Source organism: Punica granatum, chromosome 7 (genome assembly GCF_007655135.1).
Source record: "Punica granatum isolate Tunisia-2019 chromosome 7, ASM765513v2, whole genome shotgun sequence".
NCBI classification, from domain to species: domain Eukaryota; kingdom Viridiplantae; phylum Streptophyta; class Magnoliopsida; order Myrtales; family Lythraceae; genus Punica; species Punica granatum.
The window spans coordinates 891401-908147 of NC_045133.1; the positions used below are offsets into that span (position 1 = coordinate 891401).

Consider the following 16747-nt stretch of genomic DNA (forward strand, 5'->3'; position numbering starts at 1 on the left):
ATCATCGTTTGCTTACTTTATGTCCAAGTCCAAGGCTGCGGTGTGGGGCTGCACGGCTGTCTGTTTTGTACGGTACGGTCAATCACTGCCGTTGTTTTCCTACGTCGACCGAAGCTATCCCAGTAAAAATCTAATTATAATCAATTCATTTCTCCCGTGCAAACTTTCCACAAAAGGAAGTTTTGTAATCCAGAAAGCTCACTACGTACTCGTCCTATTGTCTTTTTTGCTGAATAAAAAAACAAAACAAAAAAAAAAGACAATACTTGAGCGCTCAGCACAGTGGTAACACTCTTCTCTAAGTTACACGACGTAAGATTGATTTTGTTCGCATAAACAAAGTAGAAACACACTGATTCGGGTTGCCCTCTTTTTATTATCTAAGGTGAAGGTGAGATCAAAACATAAACACGAATGCCATCCATAGAGGAACCTATGAAGTATGAATTCAACAACACAAAATGCCAAAAAAGAAGAAGGGGGAAAAAAGAAGAAGAAGAAGAAGAAGACAAAACCCCATGTCAAGACGACAAGATCTAACGATGAGCACTTTATTGGGCTTGACTGCAAGTCCCCCAATTTGATTGGGCCTTTTCTGGGCATGGGTTGAGAGGAAAAGCCCAGGGAGAAATTTCTCCTTTTGAGATTATCTACCAAAAGGCGCTGGTGTCGAGCTTTTTATTCTTTTCTTTTCATTGGGAAAAGGGGCAGAGCCTAAGAACAAAAACCTAAATTACACAAAAATGAGGCATGGAGACCTCAACAAGATTGCCCGAGAGGATAGTCCGAATCCCCTTCGCAGGAAAATGAAAAACATGAAAGTCTCATGGAAGCTCCAATAACTGTCGAGCGAGCCAATCAACCAAGGCATTGCCTTCCTAAAGCGTGTAGACAGTGTAAATTTCCCACTCCTTGGGCCAGAGACCGCGAGTCGATGCAATAAGGGGTGAAAGCTGTGTAGCCACGGCGTCCTGATTTAAGGCAAGACGTCCGACGAGTTCAAAGTCAACCTCGACTGTGATACGCCTATTGACTAGAGCCCACTCAAAGTTCAAAATCATATTTAATTCCCCATAATTCAGCAATAACGATCTCGCACAGCCATCTGTCTACTTTATTATTTGTTATTTTCCATCTATATCTATAATAAAGAGGGAAGTCTTCTTTGGTGTGCCTTTAAATTTCCAAAAATGCCCTTAGTAAGATACTTATAATTAATAATAATAATTATCGGTTATATTATGGGTAAATAGAATCTAAAAAAAAAGTGATTCAATTTCTACCATTTTCAACATTACATGCTCCAACCTCATTGGATACCAAAACATAAATATATTCAAGTTTGATCCGTTCCATAAGATAAATACATAATAAGCATCAATTCTCTAAACCGTTTGATGTTTTTTGAGCACTTCACCTTTATGTGCATGAAAACTACCCATATCTTCCCTCCACCAATCTCCCCTTTTTTTTTTTCCATTTTATACTCTCTTTTCTTGCCACGATATATAGCTAATGAACTTTCATTAGAAAATCTCTCTGAGTGTGAAATATCACAACATATCTAGAAGTAAATTTTACTTTTCAATATACATATATCGTGTCATTTTAATCATTTTATAAATTTTTTTGTTCGTAGCATAAGCACGTTTCTAGTCTATACTGTCTCCTACTATAATGAAGATAAATATACCCTATTCTTTGGGTTCTTGAAATTGTAAAATTGAAATAGTATCAACCAATTACTCATTTAAAAAAAAGTAATCAACCAATTTGAAAAGAACTAATTCTTAATATATTAGTAATGTTATATAACATCTCTTTTTCTTCTTAAATTTCTCTATCTCCTCTTACTCTACACTTAAACATTCTTAAATTAAGAGGAGCTTAAAGGCGTAATTTTCATTTTAATAATAATTTCTTAACCACACATTGCCAATATTCTCCTCTTCGCTCTCCTCCTCGTGTTCCCTCTCTTCTCTCTCTCGCTCATTTCTTTTTCTCTTTCCTTTTTTAATTTAATTAATCAGGTTAGGTGTTATAAGAAAATCATAATTTTATTATAAGATAAAAATCTATTCACATTTAGAAATATCAAACAATACATGAGTTCAGGTTTAAAATGAAATTAAATATGTGCATGTAGCACGAGTAGAAATGTAGTTATTAATTTATCCTAAATGCTTTCTGTTTTCAAGGGGGAAAAAAGAAGAAGACATAAAAGGAAAAACAATGATAAGCCTAATATTGCCAAAGCTCTTGCCTAATTTTAGAGAAGTTTTTGGGTGAACTTGCATCGCCATGTGGCGTGAGGAAACATCAATTAAATTGCATGAAATAAGAAAATTGGTGCTAATCACTCGGATAATTACTATTATTCATTAAAGAATTCTTATTCGTTCTTCTTCACCACGTCAACATGAGGTAGAATCATTTAAGATTTTCTCTTAGTTTTAGCATAGGATGAAAGCTCAACCTCGAGCTTAGCCTCCCATCATGTTCGGAATTGTTTATGTCCGTGCATTTTAAGTTTGTATTTGGATTGAGTCTATCGATGATTGATAGTTTATTAAGTATGTGTAGATTCCTAACATCCATGTGATGATTTTCTTATTGCTTAGTTAAGAAGTGGTTCGGCCAATTGTATTTTAAGAGCATATACGATATTAGAAAAAGAACCCACCCTAAGTGCAAAATTTTAAGATAAAAATGAACTATCTACGTGAAAATTTTGAAAATTAGATATTATTTTCTATTATTAATGTTTTTAACAAAATATTAAAATATATATAATTAATTGTGTTACATACGGTTTCCTAATTTAATATTCCGTTCTGTTGTTGTGTTATGTTATGTGCAAATTATATCGATTCATTTTTACACAAAAATGCAAAAATAAAATAGAAAATTAAAAATTGAAAAGGAGAAAGTGGGCCAATGCATTGGAATCGGATGGAAAGAGAGGGCGAGAAAGATGTCGAGAAGGAAGGAAGAAGATGAATGAAAAGCCAATTGAATTTACTATTTGATCTCCGATCCAACGATAATTGTATAGATAATAGTATTCCGCAAAAGAAACATAATTGGATCACCGAATCGGGCTCCGCCACCTCGCGATGGCCAACGAGGATGTTGGGATTGCGTCTTGTCGGTTAACGCGGACGGTGGAAAAGGACAAAGCCAAGACAAAAGCGGTCGTCGGACAAGATGACGATGATGATGCCAACTGCTAACAGATTCATCGACCGAACTGAAGGAACCACACGAACCGGGTGGGTCCCGCGGTGTGAGTTTTGAAGCGTGAATCTCCAATTGTCCATGTCCTCCAAGTGGCGGGTAGCTCCTGGCTGCGGCCCACGCGTCGGGCCTCTGTCACCCCCACGGCCCTACTGCCGTTGCTCTCCGTGGCAATGTGAAGGCCCTGTCTCCGCCACGCGTCCACCCGGTTAGCGCTGCCCATGTTTAGGCCCCGTTTGGCTCACGAATGACTTGCAATCCAACTCCAATATTCCATTCCCCACGACAGTGTCGGCAGAAATTCCTTTCTTTTTTTTTTTTTTTCTCCCACAAGATCGACCGGTTTCTTTCGAGTTAGTTGGGCATCTATTCATCAGATGGAACTGTCCATTTCAATTCCCATGTCACCCGCCACGAATAGATAGAATGTCTAGATTTCGTGGAAGGCCTCAATATGTCGGTCAATTTTAAGAATACTAGTCAATTCGAAAACTATCTCGATACCTCCCACTAGAGCATATACTAATCCTGTACTATGCTATGATAATATCCTCATATTTGAACGCGGGAAAATCAATATAGAAAAGTCAAAATTGGCGGAGGATGTTTTGTTTCCTATCCAAATAGTTTTGCCATAGTCATGTGCGAGCTTATTTACGCACTGTTCAATGTCAAAGGTGAAGGTTTGATAATATCCGGCTATCTAGATTCTCTTCGTCCTCCCAACAGTTACAGAATGACTATTTTTGTTGCTCGGGAACGATTTGGTGGAACAATTCATCATTACATATTATTGTGACAGATACCTATAACACGAGATGACATAATAGAAAAAATAAATCGAACATCGGATATACGTGATAAAATCCTTAACATGGAAATATTTACGAACAGAGTCGGAGGATCCACTAGATTAATAAACAGGAGATTATAGTTCTCAGGTATGTCTCTCAATCTCAACCCCCATTACAGAACTTAATCCCGATAAGAGTTTAACTCGATCTCTCAACTCTCTTCATCCTCTCACTCTAAACCGAGACTCCAAGAATATAACTCGGCGAATTTCTCAAGAAGATCACACCATCACCAACTCTGTGATTCTAAATTCTCTCTCGCCTGTCTTTAAGGACTCAGGATTTTGTGGCACCGAGACACCTTTTACAACTCGTACAAGACCATATATATATATAGACTTAAAATATATCATAATATCTCCTAAAATATCATAATATCTCTCCAGAATATTTTCTAAAATATTTCCTTTTTATCTGATAAAATATATATGATGATAAAATCCCATAATTTATGCCTTTAGAAAATTCCTTTTTATCTTCTCGACAGTTTCGAGACCAAATATGGGGATGGTAGTTTTCCTTGATGGGAACATTGGCAATGATCGATCGATCCATTGTGCAAATCTTGCAATGGTTCATTGGTTGGTGTATCGCGGGGCCCCACATCATCCACCCCTTCCCCCTGCAGGCAGTGGCACCACCCATGTGCGTCTGCATGCATGAAGATTAATTAGTGACACTTTGTCGATAATATTCAAAGAGAAATTTTACCCGGCAAACGCATAATGTTAAGGTTGTGATTTTTCTTTTCTTTCGGGAGAATGTTAAGGCTGTTTCGAGACGTCAGCTGGTCGTAAAGGTACGGATAGAAGATATCTCTTTCTAAGTAATTGTTATTAAGAGAGCATACACTTGATCTCTAAGATCTCTATGATGTCATTACCTATCGAAAGCTTGTATACGGCCTCGAAGCACATTAATATAACACGTTCTCTAATTCGTATCAGATCAATTTTCATTTTAATTAACCAATATAGGCGAAGGCAACATTTATTCTACCGGTATCGAATTTATTCATTATAAGAAAAATAGCAATGTCAGATTCGGAAGTATGTGAAGCGTCCCTGAATTATTTATATTAAAAAGGACAGGGGAAAAAAAAAAAGAATTAAACTTCTTCATCGAAAGTGGAAGAGAAATTTTGGCCCTCAGACTGCCACATATCCTACCTCAAAGAGCGACGCCTATTGTCAGGCGCGGCCACCTCATACCGCCACCAAGCCCCGCCCCAATGGCCAAGCATAGCGCCCCCTCTCCCCCGCCCGACGAGCCGAACATTCCGTTTCTACCAATTTTTCTTTTTCATCAAATAAAAATATTTTTTTTAAAAAAATTATTTTTTCCAATCAGATTACGGCATCTTCTCCCATTTTGCCAAAGTAATTTCAATGCTTCCCATTGCAAGTAAAATTTGCTCATACAAAGCGTAGTTTGCCAGCGCGTCACATGGGTCGTGTTTAAAATGGTCATTTAATTTAATTATGTTAATTTAGCAGTAATTATTATTAATTAGTATTAAGTAACTTGGTCCAAAAATTAATAATAATAACAAATATATTGAGTAATTTTCCCTTCCGTGGGCCCCACTAAAGTTCTCTCCCTTTCCCGCTATAAATACGCCCCTAAAAGAGGCAAAGCTCGCAGGTTTACTTGCCAACCAAACTGAAACGGATCCTCTCTCTCTCTCTCTCTCTCTGTCGTCCGAGAAAAAGCAAAGTCGAAGTCAGAGAAAGAATCTATGGCTAGAGAGATCGACATGAAGAGGAAGCCGGAGAAGACGGTCAAGTTCCTGTGCAGCTATGGCGGCAGGATCCTCCCTCGCAAGTCGGACGGCGAGCTGCGCTACGTTGGAGGCCTCACCAGAGTGCTCGCCGTTCATCGGTCCATTTCTTATTCCGGTGAGTCGTCGTTTGTCTCGTACGTGCTTGTATATGTATGTATCTACTTTGAGTTTCGGCGTTTCGAGCTGACAAGGATCTCCGCGATTGCAGAGCTGATGGCGAAGCTGGTGGAGTTCTGCGGATTCTCCGTCACTCTGAGGTGCCAGTTGCCCGGCGGAGACCTGGAGACCTTGGTCTCAGTCAAGTCCGATGAGGAGCTTGCGAATCTGTTGGAAGAGTACGAGAAGCCGTCGAAGGAATCATCATCGACTGCGCCGTCGCCTATGAAGATCAGAGCAGTCCTGGCGCCGCTCGCCAAGGAGGCGGCTTCCGTCTCCCCCCGGCCGTCCTCCTCAGCCTCCAGCTCCGACTTCTCTCCCAACCACTCGCCGAGGTACTGTTCTCCGCCGGCGGGGCCGTCGTCTCCGATCGGGTTTCAAAACGGGGCGGGGAAATTACGCTGCTACCCCTGCTATGGTCCCGGGCTGCTGCCCCCGCCTCGGGTGCTGTGCGCTGCCCCATGCTGCCGCAGCCACGGGCAGTTGAGTCATCCGAACCGCCACAGAATCTGGACGAATTGATTGAATGTTAGAATATTTTACATGGAGAGTAGGATTAGGAATCATGCACAAAATGCTTGAGCAAAACAATCTGGTCTGGAAATTGAGAATTTGGGATGTGATTGTTTCTTGAAGAACAGGTAAATTAATGGAACAGGATCGATCATACATGATTTGCCCGTTACGATCTTTCTATCGTTGTATGGATCTTGTGTCGGTTTCTTTTAATCTTTACACGTGAAATTATCGAGGGGACGATGGACTACATGTTGTGTCGGACCTTATATGGCCAGTGGGGTGGGTTTTTCCACCTGCGAGGACCATCCGCTTCTTCTTCTTCTTTTTTTTTAAAAAAAAATTAACATTTTTTAATTAATTTAATTTTTTTCTATCCACGAATTACACCTGCTTCTAATCCGAACTCCAACCCACTAATTCAGGTTCAAACCTAAGTCCTAACCCGCTAATTCATATTCGGATCGAGATATTACCTATATTTTTAAGAAAATGATTCTTTTTCATTAATTTTCTTTCTTTATCATATGTATGTAATTTCTTGTGTTTTGAATTTTTTCTTGATACATATTAAAATTATAGGTGAGTATTCAAAAAATATGTCTATCATTAGACATGAATGTGAGTTTTAAAATTATTTAGTTTTATTTTTGTCATTTATGTGGGACTAATAGCTCTACAATGTTCGGATTGTTAGATGAAATTTCGTGAAATTTTCGGATTCTCTAATTTTATGTATAATATCATGTCAAAATTCTAAATAAAAAATTCTGCTATGCATGCGCATTAGTTAGAACGATGTCTTTATTTACTTCTCTAATATAGATTTTTCATATACTATTCGTCAATTTAAATTGCCATGCATTAGCCAAATATTCAATAATATTTTTATGATCATAAATTATGATTTTAAACAATAAAGGTTAATTATGTAATGTTTTTTCTCGTGCAACGTACGGGCTCTACGATTAGTAATATATTTATATATATAATAGTCGTAGAGTCCGTGCGTTGCACTAGAAAAAACTTAGCACAATTTAATTTTTAAATGTTTTAAAAATCACAATAATTTACAGTCAATAAAAAATATAATATTGAATATATGGCTAATGGTAATTTAAAACGACGAATAACACATGAAAAACTATATTCAAGAAGTATAAAAAGACATCCTTCTTATGAGTATATATAACATGATTTTTTATTCTGAATTTTGACATTATATATACATAAATTAGAAAATCCAAAAATTTCATAAAATTTCCTATAGCAATCTGAACATTCTAAAGCTATTGATCATACATAAGTGACAAATAGAAAAAGAAATAATTGAAAAATTCACCTTCTTGTCTAATGATAGACGTATTTTTTAAAAAACCCACCTTCAATTTTAGTATGTATCAAGAAAAAAAATTCAAAGCAGAACATGCTGTATACATACGACAAATGATGAAATTTAGCGAAAAAGGACTTTTTCATAAGAATATAGGCAGATGTACATAAAAAATAAGAGAAAAGAAAAGTTGAGATTGTTTATCATGGTTTTCATTCTTTCTATACTTTCGAGATGGAGAATTTGAAGTGAAACAATAAAAAGTAAAAAATTTAACACACTTTGTGGTAGACATATTTTTCGATAGCTCTAGTAGTAAACGTATTGTTTAAGAACTGAATAGGTCACTGTTTATGTGAGTGGTGCCTCATTTTTATAACGTTTTATACATGATCTAAAAAAATATAGACTAATTTGGTTTTTGAAAATTAAATATGATTTATATATCTATAAAAACCTTAAAGATACTGATATTTTAGAAAATATCATAGATAAAGATAATAATGCATATAAATGTATATACTTGTTTCGTGCTTCTTTCTTTAATTTGATGGTTGGGTAAGAGTTTTCCTAATGGAGAAATTATTAATAATTGTCTTCTCTTTTTTGGAAGTTATTTAAATTTATTACATAGACATACGGAAAGTCAGTAAACGAGACAATTACACGAAGATCCAAGAAGAGACATATATAAAGACGGGCCGTCTCAGGACACAAACCATCAAGTTCTTTATGTTAATACTCGCAATCAATCAAAATCTATGACAAAGTATGTATATGGTAATGCATTTATATCGGGACATCAATATTCATCTCTTTCCGGCAACATGCGCCTGATGCAATAGACTCCAGATTGGTTGAATACTGTTGGTGCTCACATAAAGGTCTTGCTTTCACCTATGCATCCTGGAATGGAAACGGGAACTGCTGTGTTCTCTCCATCTTCATCGGTGCTCTCTAATTTCTGAATTACATCGTCAAAGCAAACCCCATAAGTGTATCATTTCATTTCCCTTGCTCCGACCATGCTGAAATGTGCAGCTCTTACCAATATACACCACGTCCCCCCAACACTACTGCACGGTTCAGATGGTTTTTCTTTCGAGTGCAATTTTCAAGTTTTCCGGGGGCTATCTCAGCAAAAATGCCACATGACGGGCCATGTTAGCATTTACGTGCTCGAGTTTGCCATTGCCTCCACCTAAGAATATTTCATGTTTTTGCCACTGCCTCCTCCTGCGATTAATCTATCAGGCTATGTACGTGTTCCGGTCTCATTCTTTTGCTGTGAATGGATCCGTGATTACCTCTTTAATTACAAAGAGGTTGGAAGTCCGATCATGATCCAACATGCTAATTCTCATCAATGCGAGGGGCTGACTCCATAATAATACCGATCCCGCTCCTCGTCCTGGATCTTAAGCCCTCTCAGAAAGCTCTCGCAGTCTTTCTCCCATCTTTGCACTTCAGCTCCACGAAAGGAGAGCGCACTATAAAATAAGCTCCGGGTAAGAGAGGAAGAAAGATAAAAAGCAGTTATAATCAAATATTGGACAGTCTGAAAGGTAATCCCCAGGGAGGGGCTTGGCCGAACACCAGATTCCAGAAGTTGCAAAAGCCGAGGGGTGAAATCGGGCAAAAGCTCTCTCGTATTAAGGTTTCTGCTTTGAAGTGGCGGGCCATCTACAAGCCGTCGGAAACAGCTCTGAGAACCTTTGCTGTATGGAGCTGTGATTCCTTGGACACGCCTATGGTGCTGAGCTCGATGTACTTGACCATCTTTCTTGCAACAATCTCGTCCTTTGCAAGAAGAAGCAAAGCATATATTTTTCCTTTTGGCATGGCCCGTGGTGGTCTTCGAGACCGTGAAGAGCATTAGGTCGTGATCTGCAGGGGTTGTGACACCTGAAAAAGCCATCTGGTTTTTGTAGAGGTGACAGACTCAATGTAGGGCCTGATTTATCAAAAGTGTTAAGAGAATGGATCAATCACTGATCAATCTCAACCATGTGTCTGTCTTTGAACTAAAGTCAAGTAGTTAAGGTTGTCTGTCTTGTGTTGTAGTTAACAGCAACTTAGGAGTGAAGTTAGACAGTTTCTGTTTTGTGAATTTCAAATGTTAACTGTAGGAAGCAGTTATTTTTAGTTGTTTTATGGTCTTATATGTAAGAAAGGTCGATGGTGTATGTAAGTGCATAAGCAGTTTCGAAGATTTCCCTTCTTCATCTCCTTTCTACTTCTCTCATTGTTCTTTTGTGTGCCGTTCTGCAAAACTTGCAGACCTGAGAAATCATTGTGAGTGTGAGTGAAAAACCGAGAGTGATTGAAGCTAAAGAAGTAACACTGGTATCAGAGCCGCGAAGGATCTTAAAGGATCTGTGAAGTAGGAGGAGTTGATCGAGAAGGAAAGCAGTTTGGAGATGGAAGCATCTGCGTCAACAACAGGATTCTCCACCATCACACCACCTGTGTTTGATGGAGAAAATTACCAAGCGTGGGCTATGAAGATGCAAGCATACATGGAAGGGGCTGACTTTTGGGACGCAGTAGAGGAAGATTATGAAGTTGCTGCCCTGCCAGACAACCCCACCATGAACCAGATAGGATATCACAAGGAGAGGGTGACCACGAAGGCTAAGGCAAAGTCGTGCCTTTATGCTGCAGTATCAGCCACCCTCTTCACCAGGATAATGAGGCTTCAGTCAGCCAAGGCAATATGGGACTACTTGAAGACTGAGTATGAAGGAGATGAGAAGATTAGAGGTATGAAAGTCCTTAATCTCATGAGAGTTTGAAAGGTTACAAATTTAAAGTGGGTGAGACTGTGAAGCAATTTGCGGACAAGCTTGTGGAGATAGCAAACAAGATAAGGATGTTAGGGACTGATTTAAGTGATAACAAGCTGGTACAAAAACTACTTGTTTCAGTGCCAAAGAGATATGAGGCAATTATTGCTTGACTGGAGAATTCCAAAGAGCTGTCTGATCTGAGTTTGCTGAGGTTCTGAGTGCTTTGCAAGCACCGAGAACAGAGGAGAATGATGAGAAGAGAAGAACCATTAGAAGGAGCTTTGCAGGCAAAGTTGAAATTCAACAATGATACAAAGGAGAAGAAAGTTCTATCAGCAAAAGAAGCAAGGAGAAACAGCATCAAAGCCAGGAAATACCAGCACTGGAAGTCAAGAAAGAAGACGGCACAACAGCACCAGCATCAAATCCTTTTCTTCCTTTCATGCCATCACCTAGTTATATTATCCCTCCATGGCTCCAATGGTCAATTTGTGCATTGTGAATCCCATCGACCAATTTCGTTGGAGCATAGGCACAATACCTGTGTTATGCCTAAATGTTGGAGGGTGAAATGTGAATTAAACAGATCTTCGAGCCAGTGCACCACCAATAAACGGGCTATTTGTAATTAAAGATGGCTTCTCTGTGTTTGCTGCTGCTGATTATGCTCCAAATCTCTACTTGATTCAGCATCAAGTCAACCTGAGGATAACAGTTGCAATATCATGCAGGCTAGCGTGCATCCAGCAAGAGAGAAGGATTTAGCAAAGGAGACATATATACTACTGAATACATGCAGGATCCACATGCATTCACTAGATTGTTTGGCATTTGGACTGGACCACGAGAAGTCCTTTCCCAACAACATAACCCCCAACACCCCACACACCCACACCCCAACCCCAACCCCACCCCCCCCCCCCCCCCCCCCCCCCCCCCCCAAAACAAAACACCCCGGAAAAGTGTTGAGTTATGGAGTCTGAAGTACTGTGAATCCGGGTCGAGATTGACCCATTGGTGATGTAATTAGGGTTTGTTCCCTTTATAAACAACAGTTTATAACTCTTGTAACCCTAACTCAAAAATAGTGATATACCTGGCTTGGCAGCGCCCCCAAACGTAGTCAGAATTTCTGACGAACTGGTAATCAATTCCGTGTGTCTCTTTTGCTTTTTTCGTTCATATTGTCTTCTACTATCGAATATCAGTCGCAACAAAAAGGACTACTAGAAGAAGATATGGGAGCTAAGTGACTTGGCGGTGCTGTTGGACCAAGTTTCCCAATGAATTAGGAGAATGTCTAGTGAAGTGAATGAGAAGGTACGGCATATATTGTCATGGAATGGAAGTACCTTTGGACATACATCTGTAATTATATGGCTGCGGGTTATTGTAAATGATGGTTGTCTTGTCTTGCATCTGAAAAGCATCAACTGCGTGCTCACATCAATGATTCTAACACTAATTTAGAAGATAAAGACATGCTGCTTCTTGAAGGTTACTACAGGTTATCAGGTCTTAGAGTGAATCCCGAGAAGACAGAGCTATATTGTGGAGGCATACCCGAGACTTTCACAGCTGACATTCTCGGCTGTACAGGCTTCAAAGCGGGCAATCTACCAGTGAGGTACTTGGGTCTTCCTTTGGTGTCTGGTAAGCTCTGAACAGCAACATGTGAGACTCTAATTGACCGAATAACTAACAGAATCAAGAGTTGGACATCCAAATATCTGTCTTATGCTGGGAGGGTTCAATTAATCAGTTCTGTTATTTATAACATGATGACATATTGGTGTTCTAGTTTTGTGTTGCCTAAGAAAGTTATCAAGCTAGTGAATCAGAAATGCAGATTTTTCCTATGGAAAATCACAGAGCCTGTTAGAGGAGGGGGTTCAAAGGTGAAATGGGCAGATGTCCGTTATCCACGAAATGAAGGGGGTTTGGGTATTAGAAACCCTGAACCCTGAATACTGGAATAAGGTTTGTATAGTAAAAAAAATTTGGACTATACTAGTGAATTCTGGTTCGATTCGGGTGGTCCATTAAGCCTTCCAGTGATTGCTTATGGAGTTGGAGCAAGATTCTCCAGCTGAGAACTTTTGTACAACCTTTGATTTGCTCCGACGTTGGCAGAGGAGAGCATACCTTCTTTTGGACAGATAACTGCTTGCAAGTGGGGCCTCTTGTAAACTACTGTACCAGTGGCTATCACTGCTTCCCTACTATAAACAAGCCTGCAAAGTGTCTACTGTCTTGAAACAAGGAAAATGGGTATGGCTGAGATCCACTGCCTCGCAATCTCTGATTATTAAAGACTTGGCAATGCATATAACTCTACGAGGATGTGACAGGGTGAGATGGATGGGAAATTCAAATGGCAGTTTCTCGATTGCTTCTGCATGGAGAAGCCTCAGGCCGAAAAGAGAGAGAGTTTCCTGGAGCAAAGCTCTCTGGTTTCAAGGAAATATTCCTCGCTATTCTTTTATATGTTGGCTAGCTTTACAAAACAAGTTAAGTACAAAGGATAGGATGAAGGAATGGGGCATTCCACTAGTAGCACCTGAATGTGAGTATTGTGGAAGAAAGGATAAAACTAGGGACCACTTATTCTTCACCTGTCAAATAACGAAGGGCATATGAGTCAGTCTTGTCGATAGGGTGGGGATAAAGAGGATGATTGCAGGCTGGGATTCCGAGTTCAATTGGATCACGACTGTCAAAGGAAAGAGACTTGATGCAACCATTTTGAGGCTGCTATGGACTTCATATGTCTATCATATATGGAGGGAGCGAAATGCATGCATACACCAGAAGAAGACCTCCTCGGTGGCTAGCTTGGTACAACAAATCATTCAGCCTGTAAAAATGAGAGTTATGTCCTTGAACAATTTTGAGAGTAAGAAGGTTCATTCTTGTGCAGCTAGGGATCTTGGACTCTAGATGTTCAGAGCTATTATCTGTTTTTTATTTAATGTTAGTACTTTGTAAATAGTTTTTGATCAATGATATATCACCGCTTATCCAAAAAAGAAAAAGAAAAAAAAGGACATGCTGCATGAACCTAACCTCTGAAAATTCAAGTCCAAAGAATCTGAATCCGTTTGATTTGGTTTGGTTTTAATTAAACGGAGCAAAAAGCTTGATCCCGGATTTAGTTCAGATTGAGGTTTGAATGCTGCTGTTACTTTTTTAGTGGTTGAAAACTTGCCTTTCGTGGTACTTTTGGGTACCAGAACATCATACGCAGTGTCAACTGTCAACGTTCGCATACTCGTGAAATTTAGTTGCAGAGCTCCGTTGTCAAGAGCAAGCTACTTCTCACTCCACTCAGTCGGAGTTGCACAGAACAGCTCCAGGATCATTCTCAGAGCTGGGAAATAAGGAAAGCTCAGACTCTAGCTAGTTCTCCTCTCTCGCGGTAAAACTGGCATGGAAATTAATTTTGTGCGGTCCTTATTCTGCGCTGGGGGGGCAAAGGCAAAAACCCGTAGCAACCTGTGAAGGCGACTCTAAGGTGGCTTTTGATAAATTAATTCTAATTAGTTAAGAAAGAAGTGTATAAGAAGATGAGAGGATTGATATGGATGAGGAGATGTGTTTTGAGGAGTTAAAAGGTACAAATAAGTGAAAAATAACTTATTCTATTACGTCAAATTTTTTGACTTAACTCATTAAAAAGTTTTTGACTTAATGATTAAGTAATTTAGACACTCATCTTTCATCTTTCCCTATAACTTGTAACTGACTTTTAAACACTTATTTGATCAAGTTGAAACAAACACACCCTAAGGCTCCAACTTCCTCCCTTTCAAATTCCCCAGAGGGCGTCCTATATATTTACGATGCTCAGAAACGAACGCCGTAGGCAATCCGGACGATCTTTGGTGAAGCACGGCAGGAGTGAAAAATTTATAGGAGCCTTGAAGGTCCCTCCCTCAGAGCAGCTCAACTCGGAATCCGCTGAGAAACTCGTGGACAACAGAAGTAATACCTGCCTTCCTATGTATATCAGTGGCACTTTCATCGTCATTAATAACTGCAGGCGAACCTAACTTAACTTGCCACCCCTTATTTCATACAGCAGCTATTCGGTTCAGCAGCAACTCTTCCAGTTCTGGATAATTTTGCTTGGTAATTTTGCACGTTTCCCTGCAGGAGGCTGACGGCCCGATGTGGAACGCCAGTGTCAATAATACATGTCATTTTACCAATTGATCATCTCCTTCCGCAAGAACTAGCTGCCTCTCTTGGCTTCTCTGTAGGTTCCTTTATTTGGTACCATTCTGCGCTAGAATTTTGAAGGACTGTATCCTGCATGTTACTGGCCATGATTGTCAACAATGAGGCAAAAACAAATAGGGGAAACAAAGAAGAAAGAATATACCCACTTTCAGAAAGCCTATTTGACCCTGAAGAACTTTTTTTTTTTTGGTTTTATTGACACTTTGTGATTACCATTTTTAAGTTGTTTTATTTTCCTAATACGAACCAACCAGATAAACTTATATTACCGGATCCTGGCTGTCAATGCTGCTTAACGGTAACCGCTGCTATTGCAAGACAGTGAAGCTCGGTTTCTTAGAGAAGTCGGTGTCTTACAAATTCAACTGCCATGTCCAGATCTTTGGAGGGGAAGTGACCTGCACACTGCAAATGACATCAAATGAAGATGGGTGGACCGTGAATGAAGGCATGGCACTCCACTACGTCCCCTTCAGGGACCAGTTTTGGGCATTTTCTAGGATAGTCTTTACGCAGTAGCACAGAGATGTTCCATTCCTTTCTTTTTTCCATAATCCATCTGTATTGTTTTTCAGGTACATTTTAGATGCCAGATTGCGAAATCAGTTCTTAACTCAAAGTTCCTGCAAGTGCGATGTGGATGTGTGGTATTCTATGGCTCAAGAGCACCAAGTTCCAGCAGAGGATGATGTCTTGGAACATAACTGAGAAATTCACCCACAGGCTGAGGGAAATATTCACGCTGGTTGAGAAGGAGATTCTATTGGCTTCGAACCCCGACACATCCTCTTGACAAACACCTCAGCTTTTATTTTCGTTCAACTCATCATTTAGTTTCTTTTTCTACTTTCTTGAGAGGCCAAATTCAAATTGTAGGAAAGCTTACAGCACATCAGCTGGCAAGTAAACTGCGGCACATCAAAGTCTTCTCCCAGAGGTATGACTAATGAAGAGTCTCGAAACATTGTCAACCGTTCAGGCAGTCTATATCTTGAGCCTGTTATCAATTCCCATCCTCCTAGGACGCAAATGGGCTACGGAGAAGAAAAAGAAGAGGGGCACGAAAGAGAAGAGTCCAATCTCAGATTTTGTCATCCCGAATATGTCCTCGGCTCACAGCTTTACTCATACTACAAACTAGCTAGGAGGTTGCAGCAATGAAAACCTTCTATGAAATGAAATGCTATGTTTCTTTTTTCTCACTTTTGGATTCTTGACTGAAGTTTTGTTTCTAAATTTATCGTGTATTTCTTGAACAACGTATTGTATGGTTTGGTGCCAGTTCATCGTAGCAAAAGATCATCGTACGAAACAGTCAAGAGAAGATAACGTTCTATTGCCAGGCTAAAGTGTCACGGGGATGAAGTGAATTGAGGCAGCAGCTAATTGATTTAGTTTTACAAGAGAAAACGGACATCTATAGAGAAAGACTGAGACAAGGTCGAGGATGGAAATGAATAAATGCAAATAGTTTGAGGACTACATTTGTGATTTAAGTTCGTGGAAAATCTCGGCAGGCAGAGCTTTGGTGAAGTGGCCATGGCGGATTTGACCCCTTTCCACTCCGTTTCCATCATTTGATGATATTTCTCTTTCGCGTAAATTGGCACATGCCGTTGGCATGCCTTATACATGATGTGGCTCTCGAGTTAATATGCAATCAAAATCGGGGCCTGAAGTAATCTAATTCGTTAATTACTTTCTTCTTTTGAGTTTGTGCATCCCTACATTTTACTCATCCATATGACATAATTAAAAACCTTTGAATAAATTCATCTCTTTACTTGTGACTACAATTGGTTTACATTAAATTTTTTATTTATAATATTTTTATTCG

General features: G+C 39.4%; 1 protein-coding gene across 1 annotated transcript; it reads left to right on the forward strand.

The window, feature by feature from the left end:
• The first annotated feature begins 5733 nt into the window (after positions 1-5733).
• LOC116213147 lies at positions 5734-6715 on the forward strand. Its single transcript, XM_031547986.1, has 2 exons — positions 5734-5989; positions 6083-6715. Exons 1-2 carry the CDS (start codon positions 5830-5832, stop codon positions 6550-6552), a joined length of 630 nt encoding a protein of 209 aa, XP_031403846.1. The 5' UTR covers positions 5734-5829; the 3' UTR covers positions 6553-6715.
• The last annotated feature ends 10032 nt before the right edge of the window (positions 6716-16747 follow it).